Source organism: Engystomops pustulosus, chromosome 1, assembly GCF_040894005.1.
Source record: "Engystomops pustulosus chromosome 1, aEngPut4.maternal, whole genome shotgun sequence".
In the NCBI taxonomy this organism is placed as follows: Eukaryota; Metazoa; Chordata; class Amphibia; order Anura; family Leptodactylidae; genus Engystomops; species Engystomops pustulosus.
Window position 1 is genome coordinate 45,311,541 of NC_092411.1, and position 19,645 is coordinate 45,331,185.

Here is a 19,645-nt window from a genome sequence, read left to right on the forward strand (position 1 = left end):
AAGAAAGCAGCTCTTTGGGTAAAAGTTACCTGGGTAAGTTCAGTATGAGTAATCATGTTAGATTATTGTACTTTCCCTGTAAACTTTCTTATTTGTGGCTTACCCCTTAAACATCTGATAGCTCATCCAGACAAAGGTCACAGGGTAACCCACTACAACCAGTAGTCACAATTCCATGTGACAGGGATCATAACATTACAGAAAGCAGCCGAGGACCCAGGAAGGAGCAAAACAGGGGTTTTACAAAATGGATCTCACCATATACATTTACTTGTGTGTTATGTTTTTTTTTTACGAAACAACCCCTTGAATCGTCTACATGTTGTGAAATAATGCACTATTCAATTATAGGCAAGTGCTGTTTGTCTAATATTGCTGGTTTACTGGTTTTAGGGGCGGCACAGTGGCTGAGTGGGTAGCACTTCTGCCTTGCAGCACTTGAGTCCTGGGTTCATCATATCCCACCCAGGTCAACATCTGGAGTCCCCTCATCCCTGAGCCATCAATATAAAATGCAATACAGCCCCTTTAACTTCTTCAATGCCATATATGTATATGATAACACCAGTAGTATTGGCAATGAAATGGGTTTAGTTGGATTTATAGTTGTTTATAAATGAGTAAGCAAAGACCCATAACTTTGTGTTTCTAGTTGGTCTCATGCACATGTGAGCCGTGAACTGGCTGCAGAAACTGTGGCTAATGGCTAATGCCATAGACTTCTATTGTGCGTGTTCATGGTGCGGTGCATGCACAGTGTCTCACCACACCATTACCGTGCCACGGCGGTCATTTCCTGGGGACGCCGGAGATGTTAGCGGCTCTCGCCCACCAATGTAAGATGGCTCACAAGCAACAGAACACAGCCGTCTCTTTTGGCTCGGAAATTGCTTATGTTTGTGTGCCTGGGAAGTGCAATGAATTTGATTTTATAAGCCGAATACAAGTAGTGAACATCAAAGGCCCCTTCTTTGGACAGTTGGGTTCTACGCTTGGTTGTTACATTCTTGCTTTCATACATTTACAGTACACTACTCCATCTATTCCATTGCTCCGGAGCTGTGTTGCTGCTGGGAGAGTCTTTATTAAACGCGTTCTTGGCATCTCCCCTTTTTGAAGTAGCTGGAGGAGCAGTGCTTTCATGTGACAACTCTCTTGCATTGTCAATACACGGCTTAGTGGAACGCTGCTCCAGTGTGTAGGACTAAAGGGGGGAAATTAGAAAGGTTTCCCTTTGGTCACGGCAACTTGAGTTAGTCCCAGTGAATAGAAACCATAGTCTGGGGATAAATACTGAGCTGTGTTGTGTCTGATCATTCAGAATAATCCAGGTGGGGGCATTGTTATACCTTCTTGCTGTGCACATTCTATTCAGAATTAGCCAGGAGGAACACAAATTGGCTGAAATACCACAGAATGTAAAAAAAGCATAATTGGCTGCATTAGATGTAGTGGGACAAAAGTGGAGGGCATCTTGCTGCGTCACTATAAAACAACTAGGCATGAACTAGGAGGAGTTTCTTTTTAATTTTGTTCAAAAACTGTTTTTGGGGAGGGGGAGAGTGGGATAAAAGAAAGTCACAAGAACAACCTGCAAAATGTATGTATTAGACAGAACCAGAGGTAGACATATCAAGGAGACATGGGCATTTCTTGTTTCTAGTATTTACAGTTTGTTTTTGTAAAAGACAGTTTTGTCTAAAAATGTTTGACCTTTTTTTTACTTCTATTTGCCATCCATTTCTCAAATCAGAAACTGCTTCTGCTAACTCCCCTGACCGTGACTTGTCTCCCTGGGAAAGCCAACGTGTATGATCCCACTTTGCTATCTTTAAACATTAAGAAGGCCCTCAGGCCAGTTGCCCATGTACTGTCATGAGTGTCAAAATGTGTATGTTTTTGCTCAGGGAAAATCGTCTGATTTTGAGTATTTGGTTCAGATTTTGGTCTTTTTTTGGTGTTATCCACTTTAGTAGTTCTATTGTCATACCAGTTGTGTCAGATTTTCACATCTGAGCTATCTTATATACATGAAATTGTCAGCAAATACAGTCAAAATTGAAAGGTGTGTGGTTTGTAGTTAGAATTTACAGGGCTGTCTTCACATGGAGCAGTTTTTGTCAAAACATCTTGGAAATTTTGATAAAATAAAATGCATCACATGCTCCAGTCTTAAGCTAAAGAGCATAGGGTCTTTGCCAATGAGCGTTTTTTTAAATTCAAGTGCTCTACTAGTCTACATCAGACATCACTAAGACAGAACTCTGACCAATGACTGACAGTATGTCAGATGTATTCACAGTACATTGAACCGATCCTATTAGAAAAAATTCTATTAGCCACATGCGTTATTCTGATCCAAGTTATGTGTGATACTCACCCAATGAAGTAAGATTGAATTCACACGACAGTAAAGGGATATATGTACGGCCGCAAGCTTGTGGCTGTACATATGTCCCCAATAGGCCAGCAGTGGGCGCACAAAGTGATACGGTGCCGCAAATGTGTGGCACCGTACTGCTCTGTATGCGGGGAAAAGATAGGACATGTGCATTGCTATGGAAAGGGGTCACTACTCCTCCTCCCCATGGCGCCAAATGTATGCCTGCCCGGCAGGCTTACGCTCATGTGAATGTAGCCTAATTGGCCCACATTTATCACACCCAGTGCAAACTGCACTATGTGTAGTGTGCAGAGGGCGCCAGATTCATTATTTGCGGCGCATGTTCTTCATGAAGCTGGTGCTCCCTGAATTGCTCCAACAGAGTGCACAAAATTTTTTTGGTGCACCTTTAACATTGGGAGTGTGATACAATTCTGACGGACACTGCATGATAAATTGTGTGTCGTGCCAAGAATAGTGCAGCTGTGACACAAATTAGTTGCGAGTGACAAATATGTAACGCCGCCACTTCCTAAATACTTGTGCAAGCAGTTTGCACATAAAACACATGCAAAGCCTGACAGAAAACTGGCGCAGAGGCTTAAGTAAATCTGGGCAGATGGGTGAAAAAAACGGTAGTGCGGTCAGTGAAAATCTGAAATGACTAAGATGAAACTAGTACTACAAAAACAGATGGTTGGACAGTACTAGCACTGAAACTGGGCCAAATGCTGATCAACATCAATGTCAACGTCAAAATTTCTCAAGCAACTCAAGTTTCTTAATAAATTGGAATTTCTTAAGCTGTTACAATGACGTAAAGTGAAAATTATGAGCAGGAGTAAATTTTCTGTTATATTTATATATGAATTAAAACTTATAACTTTTTATATCTTTAACTGCCTCTATCATCAGTTCTGTCTGTCCCCAAAACAGTATCAAATGAAACATCAGCTCCTCCTGCAAAACAAATGACACCCTATAAAACTGAATTATGAAAAAGTTATTAGCTTCCGAATATGACAAAAAAAAGATTTTTTAGTAAAAAAGTAAAAAAATTTTTAATGTATTAAATAAAACATAATAAACCCCACATAAATATTGTGATTGTGTGGACCCACAGATTAAAGGGAAGAGGAGTTCAGGACACACGCTGAGAATATAATCTAACCAATCAAAGAAAATGCAAAGCAACAGAATGTGCCAGAGCTCTGCTCACTGGAGCTTACAGTCTATAAGATTTAGATGTATTAATCTTTACATCTCTCTGTTTTCTTTGACATATTTGTTTTTTACTTGTGATTTTTCCTTATAGTTTTATAAAAGCTGCATAGGTTGTTGTTTACAGGCTGATAAATGACACAATCACAACACAAGTCAATGGTGAACACTGTTTAAGTGCAATATTTTGCCGAGACACAATCTGTTCCCTTGTACACAAGTCGTCTGTTTTTCTCGAGAAACCTTTTCTTTCTTTTACCAGCTTCAAGCATTATTTTATTAAAGAATTAACAAGGACTTAATCCAGCCATCTGGTAGAGGCTCGCTCAGGCCATCCGATTTGTGATGCCCGTCTGGTCTTTAGAAAGTTCCCACATTTTTAAAGGTTAGACAAGGAGCTACCTTTATGAATGGATTTTGAATTAATTCTCATCAAGACAATGGACCAGGAGTGGAATAAAAAATGTGCGTCATTCTGTGAAGCACAAGATCTCCTGGCCGTCTATCCCCCATGGCTGAAAGGCAATTAGCATTTCAACTAGCCAATTTGGTTAGATGCAATGAAGTGCATGGCTGTGTAATTTGCTGCTCTCTGCTTGATGCTGGTGAGAACTCACCATTGTGTTGTCCTGCCAGAGTAGCGCAGTCTCCAGCACAGTCACTATTGTCTGAATGAATCAACAAAGACATTGCTGTACATCAAGCCATGGGGAATCGGAGGAGAGGCAGAAAATTATCAATAATTATTAATAGACAATAATGATGATGACCACAAAACAAGCTGACTATATCTAGTGGATTAGTATTAGTCTAGTCTCTTAATGGATCATTCCAGTTTACTAAGTGAAGATTTCATCCTTATAGATTGTAATGGCTTCCATGTAGTAGATTGTTCACAGGATCAAAGTAAGTAGGAGCCAATGATCTGGAGATGTGAACAGTATAGACTAGACTGCAAACAATTCTTCAAAACCTGAGCATCATATACAGTATACTTTTTGAAGTCTAGTCTGCAATATCAGTATAACAGAACAGTTAAATACTAATCTGACAGTTTCATCCCAGCATGACATGACACATCCTTTAGACAACATATTGGGATTCTTATGGCATATATAGGAGTAATCCTATCAGGCATGATGAACATTTAGTTAATGTCTTCAAAAGCCATACTATGTCATTCAACATTTTATTGCATTCATATATTGCACTCTATGTTAGAAAAGAATTTTGAATGTTTTGTTGCAGACTTTACTTAAAGTGTCACTGTGCTGCATAGAAATGTCAGTGTTGCATAACCACAGTTGTTAGGTATGTCTAGCCAGTTGTACACATGTCATGAGGCGAGTTGAGCCTTTTACCTTAGGGCGGCGCCACCTGCAGAAATTGGGAGGAACACATTAGGCCACAAATCAGAACCTGCAGCTGAAATTAGTGCAAAGAGTGACACCTCCTGTTCTGTGGAGAGGCATTTCCTATAGGCAGAGTGGGTGGAGGGGTGGAGGAGTTTTTGAGTTAAAGGGGTTATCCGGGTTTAAATTTTTTTTTTATGGCCGGGCTGGGGAGGGCTATTTAAACACAATAAACATGTACTTACCTCCTCCTGTGCTGCCGATGTCCCGCGCCGCGGCCCGTCTTCTCCGTGCGCCGGTTTCAGTACAAGGGCGCACAGGGAGCTTCCGGCCGGCCAGAAGCTCCCATGTGCACCATCTCCCAGCGCTTACAACGCTGAGAGATAGGGACGGATGGGAGAAGCCGTCCACAACGCGGACCGGAAGCTCCCTGTGCGTGGCTTCCGTGCCCCTGTTTGTTTACAGGGGCACGGATCGAAGTGACCGCGGCGCGGGACATCGGCGGCGCCGGAGGAGGTAAGTCCATGTTTATTATGTTTAACTATCCCTCCCCAGCCCGGCCATAAAAATTTTTTTAAACCCGGATAACCCCTTTAACATCAGAGCTTACCGATTGAGTTAACAGAGGTTTATTATTATACACAGAAGTCAGCAACTTTTGAGGATTCCCCTATTAACATGCATGATCAGTCATGTAAACATCTGGGTTATTTGCAAATAAAATTGGCTAAAAGAACATCTATGCCACTGCTTATTCTTAGGAGAAAGAATAAGATTGGACATATCATCCTGTTCATTTAACAATAGAAATACTAGGAATAAATAGGTTGGATAGATATGATCTTAAAGTGTTTGGATGTTTTGGGATGTTTTACTGACATAAAAAATGTAATTTGTTGTAGAGGTAATATACAGACAGACCCTGATAGTACTGCCCTCATTGTGGCACTAAAGCCTTGTGGACCAAATAATGTTTGCCTTTAGTTTAAAGTAATTTGTACACTATATACTGTATAGTATTACAAGTAATTTATCTGCTCCTGTCACAATACAAATAGGGCAACTATGAAACTGCTTTTATACAATATTTGCTTCCATATTGGCCACGCTCATGTCTCCTGGATGTCTCAGCCTCCATGGTCTCCACTGTGAATGCAAAATTAAGCATTTGAATAAGTTTGAATGTTGTGGATCTATTCTCATTTGATGGAAATATATATAGAGCCGCATACATTGTACATTTTTCTGCCAATTTGGAGGGACCATGCGAACACCAATATGTCTAAATGGGATCCATTGACTGCCTATATTGTCCATTGTGTGATGGATCTAACACCAACTTATGGTTTGTATCAAACATAGAACCACTATGTAGTTCTAAACAGATCCTTAGAAGACTTTTGTCTTAGATTTGGATTCACTTGAAATACTTAAAGGAAGACTTTCACCAGATTTTACCCAATTTAACTAGGAAGGGTATGAAAAGTTCTTTCCAAAACTTCTTGTGTAATCTCACCCATTTACAGACAAAAAAACTCCTCCAAAGTCAAGTTAAAATGAGAGTGTAGTCAAGTTTAGAAGCTGCTGGGAGAGTGTCTCTTCATGCATCCTTATCTTTGTTTCTACAGTACCTAGAAACACTTGGTATCATATCAAAAATAAAAATCCATCTTTAAGATTGCATCAGGCTTGTGGTTCTGTGATCTACAGAACTGGGGATGCAGACAGACAAAAAAGAGTTATCACATTGCCAACTATTGGCAACAGTTGTGACTGTATCTCTTGTTCTAAATATAGGAGTGTCTAAAGGGACACTTTCCCAGCTCACATGGCTCATCTTAGGTGAAATATGGCTCTTCTCTGCTCCCTATTACATGACTTTTGAGGAAGTTAAATGGGAGAATTCTGTGTAAATAATTATCCAAAATCCTGTGACATACCAGTTGTCTATATGCCTCCACAGCTTTTAATTTTTGTATTTCAAAGATTGAAATCCAAGAGTAGAAACTCCAGTAATAATTAAAATGTTGTCTATTTTAAACCCACTGTACAAGTCACTTTGTGCTGCAGGATTTGTGCTCCGCAAGTAAATGGGATATGGTTAAATCCAATTTACAAGCAACGACAAAACTACTTTTCACCGTGCACATCCCTGGCCTTCGATTCATATGGATGTTTCAGTGGTGATGAATTTCTGATGGCTCTAATTAACCAAATATATATTACTTTCATGTTTTTGTTTACTTTTACAAAAAAAAAATCATAATATTATCAGCAACACATGAATAAATAATAAGTAAAGAACAAACCACCAAGCAAAAAATGTTCATGAGTGTGTCCTAAGAAGGAGAAGGTTTTACTGAATTATTGATCATAATATTATGAAACCTCTCTTAAGCCACAAGAGTAATTGCATAGTCTTAAACATCCATTAGTCTTGGAAACAGAAGACTTGTAACATAAGACATTGTTAGCATCCCTGGAAAAGGTCTTGTTGCTGGTTTTAATTACTTGCTGTGCTCACTCAGGGAAGACACCTGCATATACAGTAGTAAGTATACTCCAAACCTATATTGTATCGCTCTATATACTGTTATCCTTCTATCATTTGTAGCGAGAATTATTTTATACACCAGGTTTTATTTTGGGAGAATTCTTTATGTATTGGTTCTATCCAGCGCTGCACTTTATTTTGAGAATCACAGCCACCTTTTATGCTTCCTACTACATGGTAGTAGACAATGATGTTAATTGCAGAGTTCTGTAGAAGTTACGTAAATTGCCTGATAATTGCACTGATTACATTCATTTTTACATCAAGTATATTTTTCCTTTCACTTCTTAGGGGTTTTTTGGATTAAAAATTTATAACATTTCGACAGAATCGGTGCTCAGTAGGTTGGCATTGTGCTGGTAATCGTTTCAGTGCCTAGGACAAGTAGTGGATTATAATATAGGTGGTTTGGGCAGTAGCCCAGAGCTCATGCCCACCCAATCCACCCAACAAATTTTATACTAAGAAGGACCTTCACCCATGAAATCTTCGGTCTTCATAATGTCCTGGAACTGCAGATTGAACCCAGGGACACATCCTCCATTTGCCAAGATGATTTATTTTAGTGCCATATGTAGACAGTGAATTGAAGATGTGTAGGGAACCACAACATTCATACAGTCCAGAGCCTATAGCAGTCTTGATCCGCCCCTGGCAAGACACATCCTCTTTTATTTCTGTGGACTCATATACATGGCATTGTTTACTACGGTTCCCTATGTGAGGTGGCTGACGAGCCACAAAACTCAGAGCAGGTTCTATTCCTGCCCCAGTTCCCTATGTGAAGTGGCTGACGAGCCACAAAACTCAGAGTAGGTCCTATTCCTGCCCCAGTTCCCTATGTGACGTGGCTGCCGAACCACAAAACTCAGAGTAGGTCCTATTCCTGCCCCAGTTCTCTATGTGAAGTGGCTGACGAGCCACAAAACTCAGAGCAGGTCCTATTCCTGCCCCGGCTCCCTATATGAAGTGGCTGACGAGCCACAAAACTGAGAGCAGGTTCTATTCCTGCCCCAGTTCCCTATGTGAGGTGGCTGACGAGCCACAAAACTCAGAGTAGGTCCTATTCCTGCCCCAGTTCTCTATGTGAAGTGGCTGACGAGCCACAAAACTCGGAGCAGGTCCTATTCCTGCCCCAGTTCCCTATGTGATGTGGCTGCCGAACCACAAAACTCAGAGCAGGTCCTATTCTTGCCCATATTTGCGACTCTGGCAGCCCACGTACAACAATGGCATGTGGGCCGCAAACAACAGACAACGGGCTCATTCTTTGTGACCTGATATTGCAGGTAACGTTGTAATATTACAAAGCAGTATATTAAGAGAATATTAAAAGAACTTCTATAATATTTCTGAGATAATTGTACAATAAATCATTATCTATCTCTTCTCACTGGTAGTTTAGGTAGAGACAATAAGGCTGGTGTCTCACAGTCGTATTTGGGTAGGAAATGTTAAATGGTGTAAAGTTAGACCAGACCGTCTAATACTGAGGCACATTCATGAGTGTCTTATGTATCAGTTCAGGAGCAGATGCAAATGACAGTGAAAATCACAGCACACAAGGGCACTAAGGATCGTGAGACTGATCTGTTGAGAAGAAGAGCTTGTCCTAGTCAGGACCGTTTCTCATGGATCACTTTTATGCTGTAGTTTATGAGGATCGGTGAGGTGAAATACAGACATTACCGACTGTTTATGGACCAGCCTATTTTGGACACATTCATGTGCAGGTAGTCTTATGCTGTCTAGTATTAGCTAGATGCGCAAAAAGTTGAATTTTCATTCAAAAAAACATATGGCTGAACTAAATGCTATGCATTTTATTTTAACAAACAGTGCTCCCAATCCATTAAAAAGTAGAGCATGTCTTAGTCTCAACTATTTTTCACTGATCACTCATAAAACGCTTTTTTGAAGCTCCCATACTGGGCCAACTAACCACCTCCTATGTATAGGGGTTTCTTAAACACTGATATTGAGGTGAAAAAACATTATTTTTTAGTTTTGTAGACCCACTATGGTATTTGAAGCCTAGGAGGCCTGATCACTTCCAACATATAGTGCAATTCTGCTGTATTGCAGTATACAGGGGGTTTTGCAGTACCCTTGTATTGGTCTGTTACTCCTGGTGCAGCATTATGCAGCCGGTGAGTCCTCTTCATGCACCTCCTACCGCTGCAGGACATTCAGGAATGTCTGAATGCTGAAAAGGGTTAAGGGTGTATAGTGAGGTGTCATGGGCTGACCCTATCCATCCATGGAGGGTGTCTGCTCCATTATATAGAAATAAAAATAAATAAACATTATCATAAACATGTTCGGTATCCTATCATACCAAATTGCCTGATATGTCAAAATGCAAAAATAATTATTCATTTAGAAAAAAATCCCATAATGAGAAAAAAGTCCAAATGTTCAAATTGCCACTTTTTGCCATTTTGCCATAAAAATGTAATAAAACGTGATCAAAGGGTGATAAAGTCCTCAAAATCAGTAAAAAGTACTAATCTGAAAAGTATATTATACTTGTCTAAAACCCGTTATAAATGTGTTGCAAGGCGTTCTAGATAGTTTTGCACTATTATAACTTAATTCTGCCGCAAAGGGCTTTATAAATATGCCCCACTGTGTTGTGTTGAAAACAACAGTTCCGCATATGGAGCTTTGAGAAGATAATAGATTAGCGCATACAGGATTTCAGTTTACTACAGACTTCAAGGAGACAGAGAGGCTTCAGGCATTGATTGTAGATGTGTCTGTTATACTGCTGTTACTGCTCTATAATGTTATATCTTATGCCTATTGCTTGTCTCTTTTCCCAGGGATGCCCCCAGTTCCTTCCACTGCACTTATCTTCTTAGCATTACTAGTCACGGCCACATCTGGGGAAACACAGGTGCAGTTTGCTGGACAAACTGAATTTTTTGTAAATGAAACAGCGACCACAGTCATACGTCTGGTGATAGAACGGACAGGAGCCCCTGTAAATATCACTGCAATAGTCCTGGTAAGTAAATGTACATAATGTGATGGTGTTATGCAGATTCTATTATGATAAATTGTGTATTAACTGTAGCCAATTAGAACTATTTTTTTTCCAAGTCTTGGATTTCCATCTTCACAGCATATCTGTCACTTGAGCGTTTTTCCAATACAGGCAGTCCCCGGGTTACATACAAGATAGGGTCTGTAGGTTTGTTCTTAAGTTGAATTTGTATGTAAGTCGGAACTGTATACTTTATTATAGTAACCCCAGCCAAATTATTTTTGGTCTCTGTGACTATTGGATTTTAAAAATGTTGGATTGTCATTAGAACCAGGAGTAACACTAAAGCTTCATTGCAGACACCTGTTATAGCTGTTACAGTTGATTATTGTAGCCTAAGGCTAAACTACAGTAAATTACCAACATCCAGAGGTGCGTTTGTAACTAGGGGTCGTATGTAAGTCAGGTGTTCTTAAGTAGGGGACCGCCTGTATACCTTATTAGGAAATTCTGCTTAGTTTTTAAAGAAAGAGGATGCAATGCTCCCCTTGTAGAGATTGTCTAGACTGTATAGTGTGTGTCTATGAGCTCACATGTAATTTCCCTGTGTTTATTTACACAACTGTGAACAGTGATGATTAACCCCTTCACTTTCAACTTGAGCGTCCTGTCTTCAATCTGGTAGTAAAAAGTAATATTACTTAGTAGAACGTTTACTAAGGGACACTTTGTAGCCTGTTTCTTTACAAACTAAGCAGCATTTCTAAATGAAATATGTGAGAAAGATGTTAACAAAACTCCTCCCCAATATTAAAATGAAAGTTAAAATTATTATTCAAATGACCATTATTCTTTAATTTAATCAGTTTCGGTAACGAGCAACTATTGTCAGGTCTGTAGAGCACTTATAAAGCTGAGAGAGTACCTTTGACACGATCCCTTTAAACCTTGTTAGCAAATATTCTCAGACTCATTAGATGTTTAATTGGTTGACTATTACAAAAGATAAACATAATTAACAATGTATGTAATGTGCCCATTCATTGAAGAGCAAACAGATAGGGGAATATTTTGTGTATATATTGCATCTGTCTTCCATGAGGTCTGGATTTTATAGTGCAGAAGACGGGACTTCAAGCATCATTGGGATATATGATGCAAGGAGCTCAGCATGTTCTGGGGGGAGAAGGAACTTCTTGCATCATATATAACTATGATGCTTGGAGTCCCCTTGTTCAGTCTGTGAAATCCAGACAGTGTAGGGTTCGGGAGCCATGGAACGGACAATGGTTGTGTGTTTCTTACCTATGCCTGTGTGTGCTTGAGCACATGGCAATTCAGTGCCATCCAAGTCAAACAGCCAAACTAAACAGCAGTACCTGGCACACCCAACTGGCCCTTTACAAATCCCCCCAGTGACAATGCCCCCCGGAGTGAAAATCTATATCTTTAACTTATGTGAAGCTTGACAATGATGTACTCGATGTTCATTGAAATTGCATCCATTCATGCGGAATACAGAAAAGGTAGGAACAGTCTGATGACTTTCAGTGTTTCTTTATTGTATATATTGTATATTTGTGCAGCTTTTTATTCATATGTGCAAAACAACAAATATTAAACACTGTTTAAGCACATGGATACATTGTGCTTTTTTTTATAGCTACAAGAGGAAAATACTGGAGACTTTATAGCAACCGCTACTGCTGCATTCATACCCGAATCAGATAAAAACCGAACTGTGTATATTTCTGTATGTGATGATGACTTGCCAGAGGCGGATGAGACTTTCCATTTCCTTTTGATATTACAAGTAAGTAGAAAAAACATTGGGGGGGGGGGGGTTATCATTAGGCAAGCATCTTGCATCACTTTTTGAAGTTGCTTGGGAACTCTGTTGCACCGAAGAGTTATCATGATGGCTTAGACTGCTTGACAAACCTGGCACATGAGATGTTAAAACAAATCTACAATCAAAATCAAGCATGATGAACCAGAGGCACTTACTCATCCAGGCATTGCGACTGTCTTATATTTGTTATCTGAGGCCTCCTTCTAAAATCAACTTTTTTAATTATGCTAATGAACCAGAAAGGCTCTGGGGGCCATTACCAGAGTTCCTCCATGCTGTAACTTCACATGTATGTAGTAGCTTGGTTATGGTGCTGTATCTGTGTAGTAAGATTTGTAACAAGTTACCGTTATTATCCATGTAAAATCATATCATCTAAATCATAGACTGCTGGGGCGGCCACAATTTCTTTACAGTGTAATTTGCGATGTGGTGTAGTAGTATACTGTAAGGATGGAAACTGATGTGTGCAGGGTAAGGGGCACAAGTTGCCAGTCAGGAGCCCTAAAATTCCTAGTGGAGACCCTGCTCTAAACACATGCACACCTGGATCCCACAAGCAGGGCATATACAGTAAACTTTAGAAAAAAAAGTTGCTGTCTCAAACCTCTGCCAGTAACTTATTGCAAAAGCATTAGGCAGCTGAAATCAAATTACACTATATTTATATCTCCCAAGATGTCCAATCGGTGGCACCTCGCTGGGTTTGACCCAAACATGTCTAATCCATGTCACATCGCCCTCCACCGCAGCCTAGTCCTTAGAGATGCATTAAAACGAGCATAAGCCACTTATACTTAGTTTTGTATAATTTTTTTAAATGCATAAGTTTATACCTTTAAATGTTAATTCTCTTCATATTGGGGCACATTTACTTACCCGGTCCAGTCGCGATCCAGCAGCGCGTTCTCCAACGAGGATTCGGGTCTGCCGGGATTCACTAAGGTCTATGCGCCTGATATCCACCAGGTGTCGCTGCTGCACTGAGGTCCGCCGGACATCACCTGCTTCTTCCTGGTGCATGTGAGTGCTTGATCTTGCAACACAAATTCAGCGGTTTATCCGAATCCGTCGGGTTGTCGGGCGGCCACGCCCCCGATTTCTGTGGCGTGAAAGCCGGCGCAGATGCGCCAATATCTGATCTCGCGTGCCAAAATCCCGGGGAAATTTGGCGCAAATCGTCGGGATTCGGACCCTTAGTAAATGAGCCCCAATGTGTGTGTTATTATGCCAAGAACTACAGAGATTCAGTTCATTAAATGTGAACAGCGTATAAGAAGAAAAGAGCACCACAGATGCTGCAGTGTTCCCAACACTCAAAATGTTTAATGTTATTTGGCCTCTGAATATTTTATTTCCTATTCCCTATTTCTATGGTATCAGTAATAGACTGTCAGCCTTTGATTAATGGACCCTCTAACGTTCTCTTACACATCTTCCCATTCCATAATGTCAGTCACCCTGGACTGTTTGCATTGTGTCTCCTCTCTTACATCACTGGTAAACATTATTATACATGGGAAAAGTGAAGAATGTCTTCTATATGGAACAAATTATTCATTGTCTCTTCTTTCTTTCCAGAATCCTCCACTGGACACAAAACTAGGACCTCAGAAAGTGGCCACTGTCACTATACTGTCAAATGACAATGCCTTTGGAATCATCTCGATCAACATGGTATGGAAGCTTTGGTATTGTCTAATGTCGTATGTTAGATTATATTAATTCTAGTGTACTAAAATAGTTCTCTTGGTAGTGTATTTTTGTAATTCCCCCCTGTATAATTAAATAGTTTTCTTTTATTTTTTCCTGGACAAGTTGGGTGATTACAAACACCATAATGTCTCCTACATTGTAAGAAGCCGTGACTGCATATCGCTGCGCATTGCCTGGAAACAAAACACAGGGGGCACCATAGTTTGGGGAACTTTCCCCCGCGGCACACCCGACCATGTGCAACGGCACACTGGTTGAAAATCACTGTCCTACAAGATATGTATATTAAATACATTTAAAACTACCATAAGATATTATGAATCAGGAAAAAGATAACATAATCACATGTACACCTAACTATAATACCACATATGAGCCAATTTAATGCTCAAAATCGTGTATAACCTCCATTCCAATCTACTAATGATTTGAATCCAATACACAAATCTTCAATTTAATTGCGTTAGTAAATTAAATAATCGACTTCCCACATTGGGAATTCAAAAGTCTGAAAACCACAGTATGGATCGAGGGGCTCAAATCTAACTTAACATTCTACAAAAAACTCCCCCCCCCAAAAAAAAAAAAAATATATATATATATATGAAATGTTTTCAATTGGGGAATTTTATCAAATCTGTCTGACAACTTTTTGGCTCCTATTGTGTCTTGACAAAGAGCAAACTGCTTGAAATGCGACTGTAGCATGCGTCTGACAGCTAGCGCCAAGGCTGGTTGTGTTTCCGCTGTTTGCTGGACAGGTCATCACTTTAACCATGCCACTGGTGACTTTTATTTTGTCTACTTCTTAGTTGTATTGGTCATTTGAGCATTTTTTTTAACTTTTGGTTCGGATTAATAAAGCCTGGAAGTGTTATAGAGGTTGAATTGCCCCACATTGTTCCTTCCTTGTGGCAGTCATAGTTCAGATCAACAGGATGGTGGTCACCCGGCTTGTCCAGTAATAGCTGGATAAAATTTTATTACAATACAACAACAGATTGTATGATCTTCATGATAAACGAGGGGCACTTACACATAGATCCAGGCACCATGACCGTGGTAATCTTAGATTTGTTATCCATTCCTTCTAATATCAACTTTAAAAATTATTCTATTGAGCCAGAAAGGCTCTGGGGAAAGGGAGTTGTTACCAGAATACCTCCATTCTCAGCTTCACAGGCTGTTATACTGTGCAGGAGCAACCCCCCACACTCCATCAGCACTTACCCCCTGCCTCTGCCTGATCTCCTGGCAGCAGGGAGTTTTATCACACAGACAGAGGGGCTAATGCACAGTGTAATAGCCTGTGCAGCTGCAGCAGGTAATACCCCCCAGTGCCTTTCTAGCTCATTAGCATAATTTTAAAGGTTGATTTTAGAAGGACAGAGGCCAGGGATAACAAATATAAGAAGATTACCACAGTCAGTGTCCCTGGTTTATCATGATTGATTTTAATGGAACCCATTGTTGTGTTTTGCTATAAAACACTGCATCTTTTAAGAAATATATCAAAACTGGTGCTTTTTATGCCAGTCTTAATCTCATGGTTGTCTAAGAAGCTTAGTTTAATTAATTCAAGTGTATTTTATTTTTCAAATAAGGGAAAGTTCCCACGCCTGCGACTCAAATCTACACTTGTAGTAGCTGGTATAGTTTTGACATAATTCACACCAACAACTGGTGTAAATTATAGCAAATCTGTTGGGCTGTTGAAGGCCACAAACCTCCTGCTAAGCTGCACCCCTGTACATCCACTGACACCTCCACCAACCCCGTGCCTTAATACGTCTGTCTTTAATCAAATTTTCACTGTAGGAACTAGTGTGAAATATATGATAAATCTCCCCCATTCTTGTATATTGTCTATACTGTCTGTATATTGTCTATACTATCTGTATCTTGAGCAGGGATTCCCTTGAATACAGTAACATGACATATCACTTTTGCAAGTCGTAGGTTGCACTGATTTTTGACTTGCTCAAAGATGCAATGTAAAGCAGTCGCCATGTTAATCAATATATTGCTATAGACTGCTTCTACAATAGAAGGTTTTCAACAGTTTTTCATGGGATTGTTAATCACAGGTATATTCAAAAACACAGAGCTTATTTAATATAATTCTGGCCACTTGTAACCACCACTAGGGGGAGCTTAGAAATCCACTATATACAGTTTATAAATTGTCCTCCACACATGAGTTGTATATAATGAAGACAGAGTTTTGCCTCATTCCATCTTTCTCTCTTTGAAATGAAATATCTTTCATCAAAAAGGAATGTCTCTGCACAGTTTGGAATGATTTTGGAAAGGCGCACCTCCACATAGTAACGACTAGATATAGTTTGGGGAAAACACAAATCCTCTAACACAGACATGTCAGTAGCAGTGACAGGTCCTCCTTTAGTGTCTGCTCTCTCCTCTCAGCTAATTGTCCGTGGCAGAACATTGCACAGTGTCATTCATTTATGTTCGTAGGGAAGACTTAAGTCTCATTGTTTTGCTTCTTCTTGTTTAACACTAGAGTAACTTCTTATACGCTCTTTCTTTTTTTCTTTCACAACAGTCATCGTTCATCACAGTGAATGAGCCGCGGGGTAGAGACCAGTCCTTGCCCGTCATACTTCTGAGAGAGAAGGGGACTTACGGGAGTGTGACTGTGACTTTTGAGGTAAGTTCAGCTTCACTGGTCTGAGGATGTGTTTTGTCTATTCAGCATTATCCTTAATTGCTAAACCATTCTTTTCTCCTTTCAGACTGTTTTTTTCCTGCTTAGGATTTCAGGGATATATATATATATATATATATATATATATATATATATATATATATACTCAAGGAAATGCAAAAGCAGCACACTTAAAAAAGATCCAAGTATGGCGGTGGGTGCACGCTCACTGGGACCGGGCCCCAGGTCCTCCAACAATACAATCCAGAGAAGTAAGCAGCACTCCGAGACAGCAATGGTCAGGTGATGAAAAAAAGTGTTCCTTGAAAAAGGCTCCCTGGAGCCGAAACGTTGCTGTACCTCACTGTACTTTTGAAGCATGGAATAAAAGGAACACTTTTTTTCATCACCTGACCATTGCTGTCTCGGAGTGCTGCTTACTTCTCTGGATTGTATATATATATATATATATATATATATATATATATATATATATTATATACATACACAAAGAATGGCAGTACGCCAAAATGACAAAATGATAAGTAGAAAAAAATGAAATACTTCCATTCTTTCTTAATTTTTGTATTGATGGCAATAAGAGGGCTGAGCCACCGCTCAACCTGCTGTTACTGCTTACCATTTAGCGTGGTTCCCATCATCTTGGATTGGGTCGTCATGTGATGTCATTGGTGAGCAATAATCCATTCCCATTCCCATGACAGCCTGGAGTCCAGGATCTGTCATTCATTATGGTCTATAACAATCTGCCAGAGGCACAGTGTTATACATCCTTAGCCAATTCTCCATATACTGAAATATTATAGTATTGCAGTATATGCTAAGAACAATCAGACACCCAAGAGTTAAAATACCCTCGGGTGTCTCAAAAGTAGTAACAAAACGTAAAAAAAAAGTAAAGAAAAATGGAAAGAAAACAATTAATTTTAATCACCCCCCCCCCTCTCCCTTGAACTGATATAAAAATAAATAAACAAATGAAGTTAATAATTATGTTAGGTATCGCTGCGTCCCAAAAGTCCCATTCTACCAAAATATTATTGGATTATTGGACTGCCAGCATAATGTTGTGTAGCTTGACAGAAGGCTTTTTTTTACTGGAAAAAGTACAGTTTTGGTAATGAGTATCATGATACAAAACTAAGTACAGTATCAGTATTAAGTTCCAAATTATAGTATTGGTACAACCCTAGTCGATACATAGTAGGCTATGGTATGCTGGACCAACATTTTTCTAGGTGTGGAAAAAAGTTTTGGGGATACAATCTATTGCTTTCGAAGGTGAAAAACCTCCACCATTGGTTTTTGGCTATTACTAACCTGTGAATAATGTAAGAATGATATTTCGGTTTGATTCTATGCTTGTTTTATATTTGCATACTGAATTGAATTACATATTTTGCCAAGTTTCATAATTAAGTTATAGGGGAATGTAAAAATGTCACTTTTTTAATAAAAAACAAACAATCTCCAAATACTGGGTTTTCTCTCATTAGCGTTAAGTTACGCTTGTGATTACCTCTTATGCTTCATAGGCTAGTGATATTTTGTCCATCTTATTTCTGGTTGCAAATATAGTACAATGAAATTAACATAATGGGGGAGGGGGATTTATTAAGACTTAAATGCTCTCTGGCGGGGCTGGAGCTTGGCGAACCAGATCTATTAATATGACACCACAACTGTGTTTCTAGGTGCCACAGTTCTAATGAATAATATAACCTTTGAAGTCACCTACACATCTGTACACGTTACCCTATATCAGTGATGGCAAACCTTTTACACACCGAGTGCCCAAACTACATCCAAACCCAGGTATTTTTTGCCAAGTACCAATTCGACAATTTAAACAGTAACTTATTACTCCCTGCTTTGTCACATGTTTAAATTGTATAGGCACCCGAGGCCACCAATACAGTAGAAAGAAGGCGAAAAAGCTTTGGTTATCATTGTAGCTTCCTTCTAGGATCCTGGGCTCCCTGGGACTGCAAGAGGCATTGAGTCTTCTCTGGCGAACTCTGCGATGGGGTGATGGTGCGGGTGCCCATAGAGAGGGCTATGAGTGCCACCTCTGGCACCCGTGCCATAGGTTTGCCACCACTGCCCTATATGAATGCTGCTTCATAGTTTTTTGTTTGCTGTTGCGGTTTTTCAGATAAATGGAGGTCCCAATCCAACTGAAGAAGATCTAATACCAGCTAAAGGAAACATCACATTCCTCAGTGGGAGGTCAATCTTTATTTACAATCTCACGGTTTTAGATGATCAGGTAAGATTTCATCATCCCTTGAAAATGGCAACAAAATTGGTGCAGAGGTAGATATTACTTTCTGCTATTAGCATTTGTAATACATATTTTGAGGTTTGGAATACTTTAGATTTTATAAACTGATATGAAGGATTTGTAACTGTACTTCAATGGCCGTAATTTGGCATATTTTACTCCCAACAGAGCATTTCCATTAAAATATGAAATCTGAATGAAAACACCTATTCAACATGCTTGATTTGTTCATAACCAAAGACATGACTGAGATATTTCCACAATGATATTCATTAGATACTTGTTTTATTCATGAGCTCTCTAATGTAATTGATATCCCTCACATGAATATTCATTCAACCACAAAACAGCTGCTGCCGCTGCTCCGTTTACCCATCCACAGCGTATTTCTCATTATTCTGAGGTCCTTTGCTTCAGAAAACCTACATCTTTATTTTTAGACTTCGTATTTTCGTCTACCACCTCAGTTCTTTACAGGCTGGAGCGTGCATCCTTTTGTCATTTGTTTTATTTTTCAAGGTGTTTACAATCCCTAAAGAATTATCTTTCTATTAGATTTGTTTGTTATTAGTTAACAATGGTTGTCAGAAGTTATACAAGATGGC

General features: G+C 39.5%; 1 protein-coding gene across 6 annotated transcripts in view; it reads left to right on the plus strand.

The window, feature by feature from the left end:
* The window catches only part of ADGRV1 (adhesion G protein-coupled receptor V1), a 270,179-nt gene that overhangs the window by 11,444 nt on the left and 239,090 nt on the right, over positions 1–19,645 (plus strand). For all 6 annotated transcript variants that reach the window (XM_072139515.1, XM_072139520.1, XM_072139525.1 and 3 more), the window contains exons 3-7: positions 10,336–10,520; positions 12,163–12,312; positions 13,933–14,028; positions 16,634–16,738; positions 18,912–19,025. In XM_072139515.1, coding sequence (XP_071995616.1) covers positions 10,336–10,520; positions 12,163–12,312; positions 13,933–14,028; positions 16,634–16,738; positions 18,912–19,025 — 650 coding nt within the window. The remainder of the gene's footprint in view (positions 1–10,335; positions 10,521–12,162; positions 12,313–13,932; positions 14,029–16,633; positions 16,739–18,911; positions 19,026–19,645) is intronic.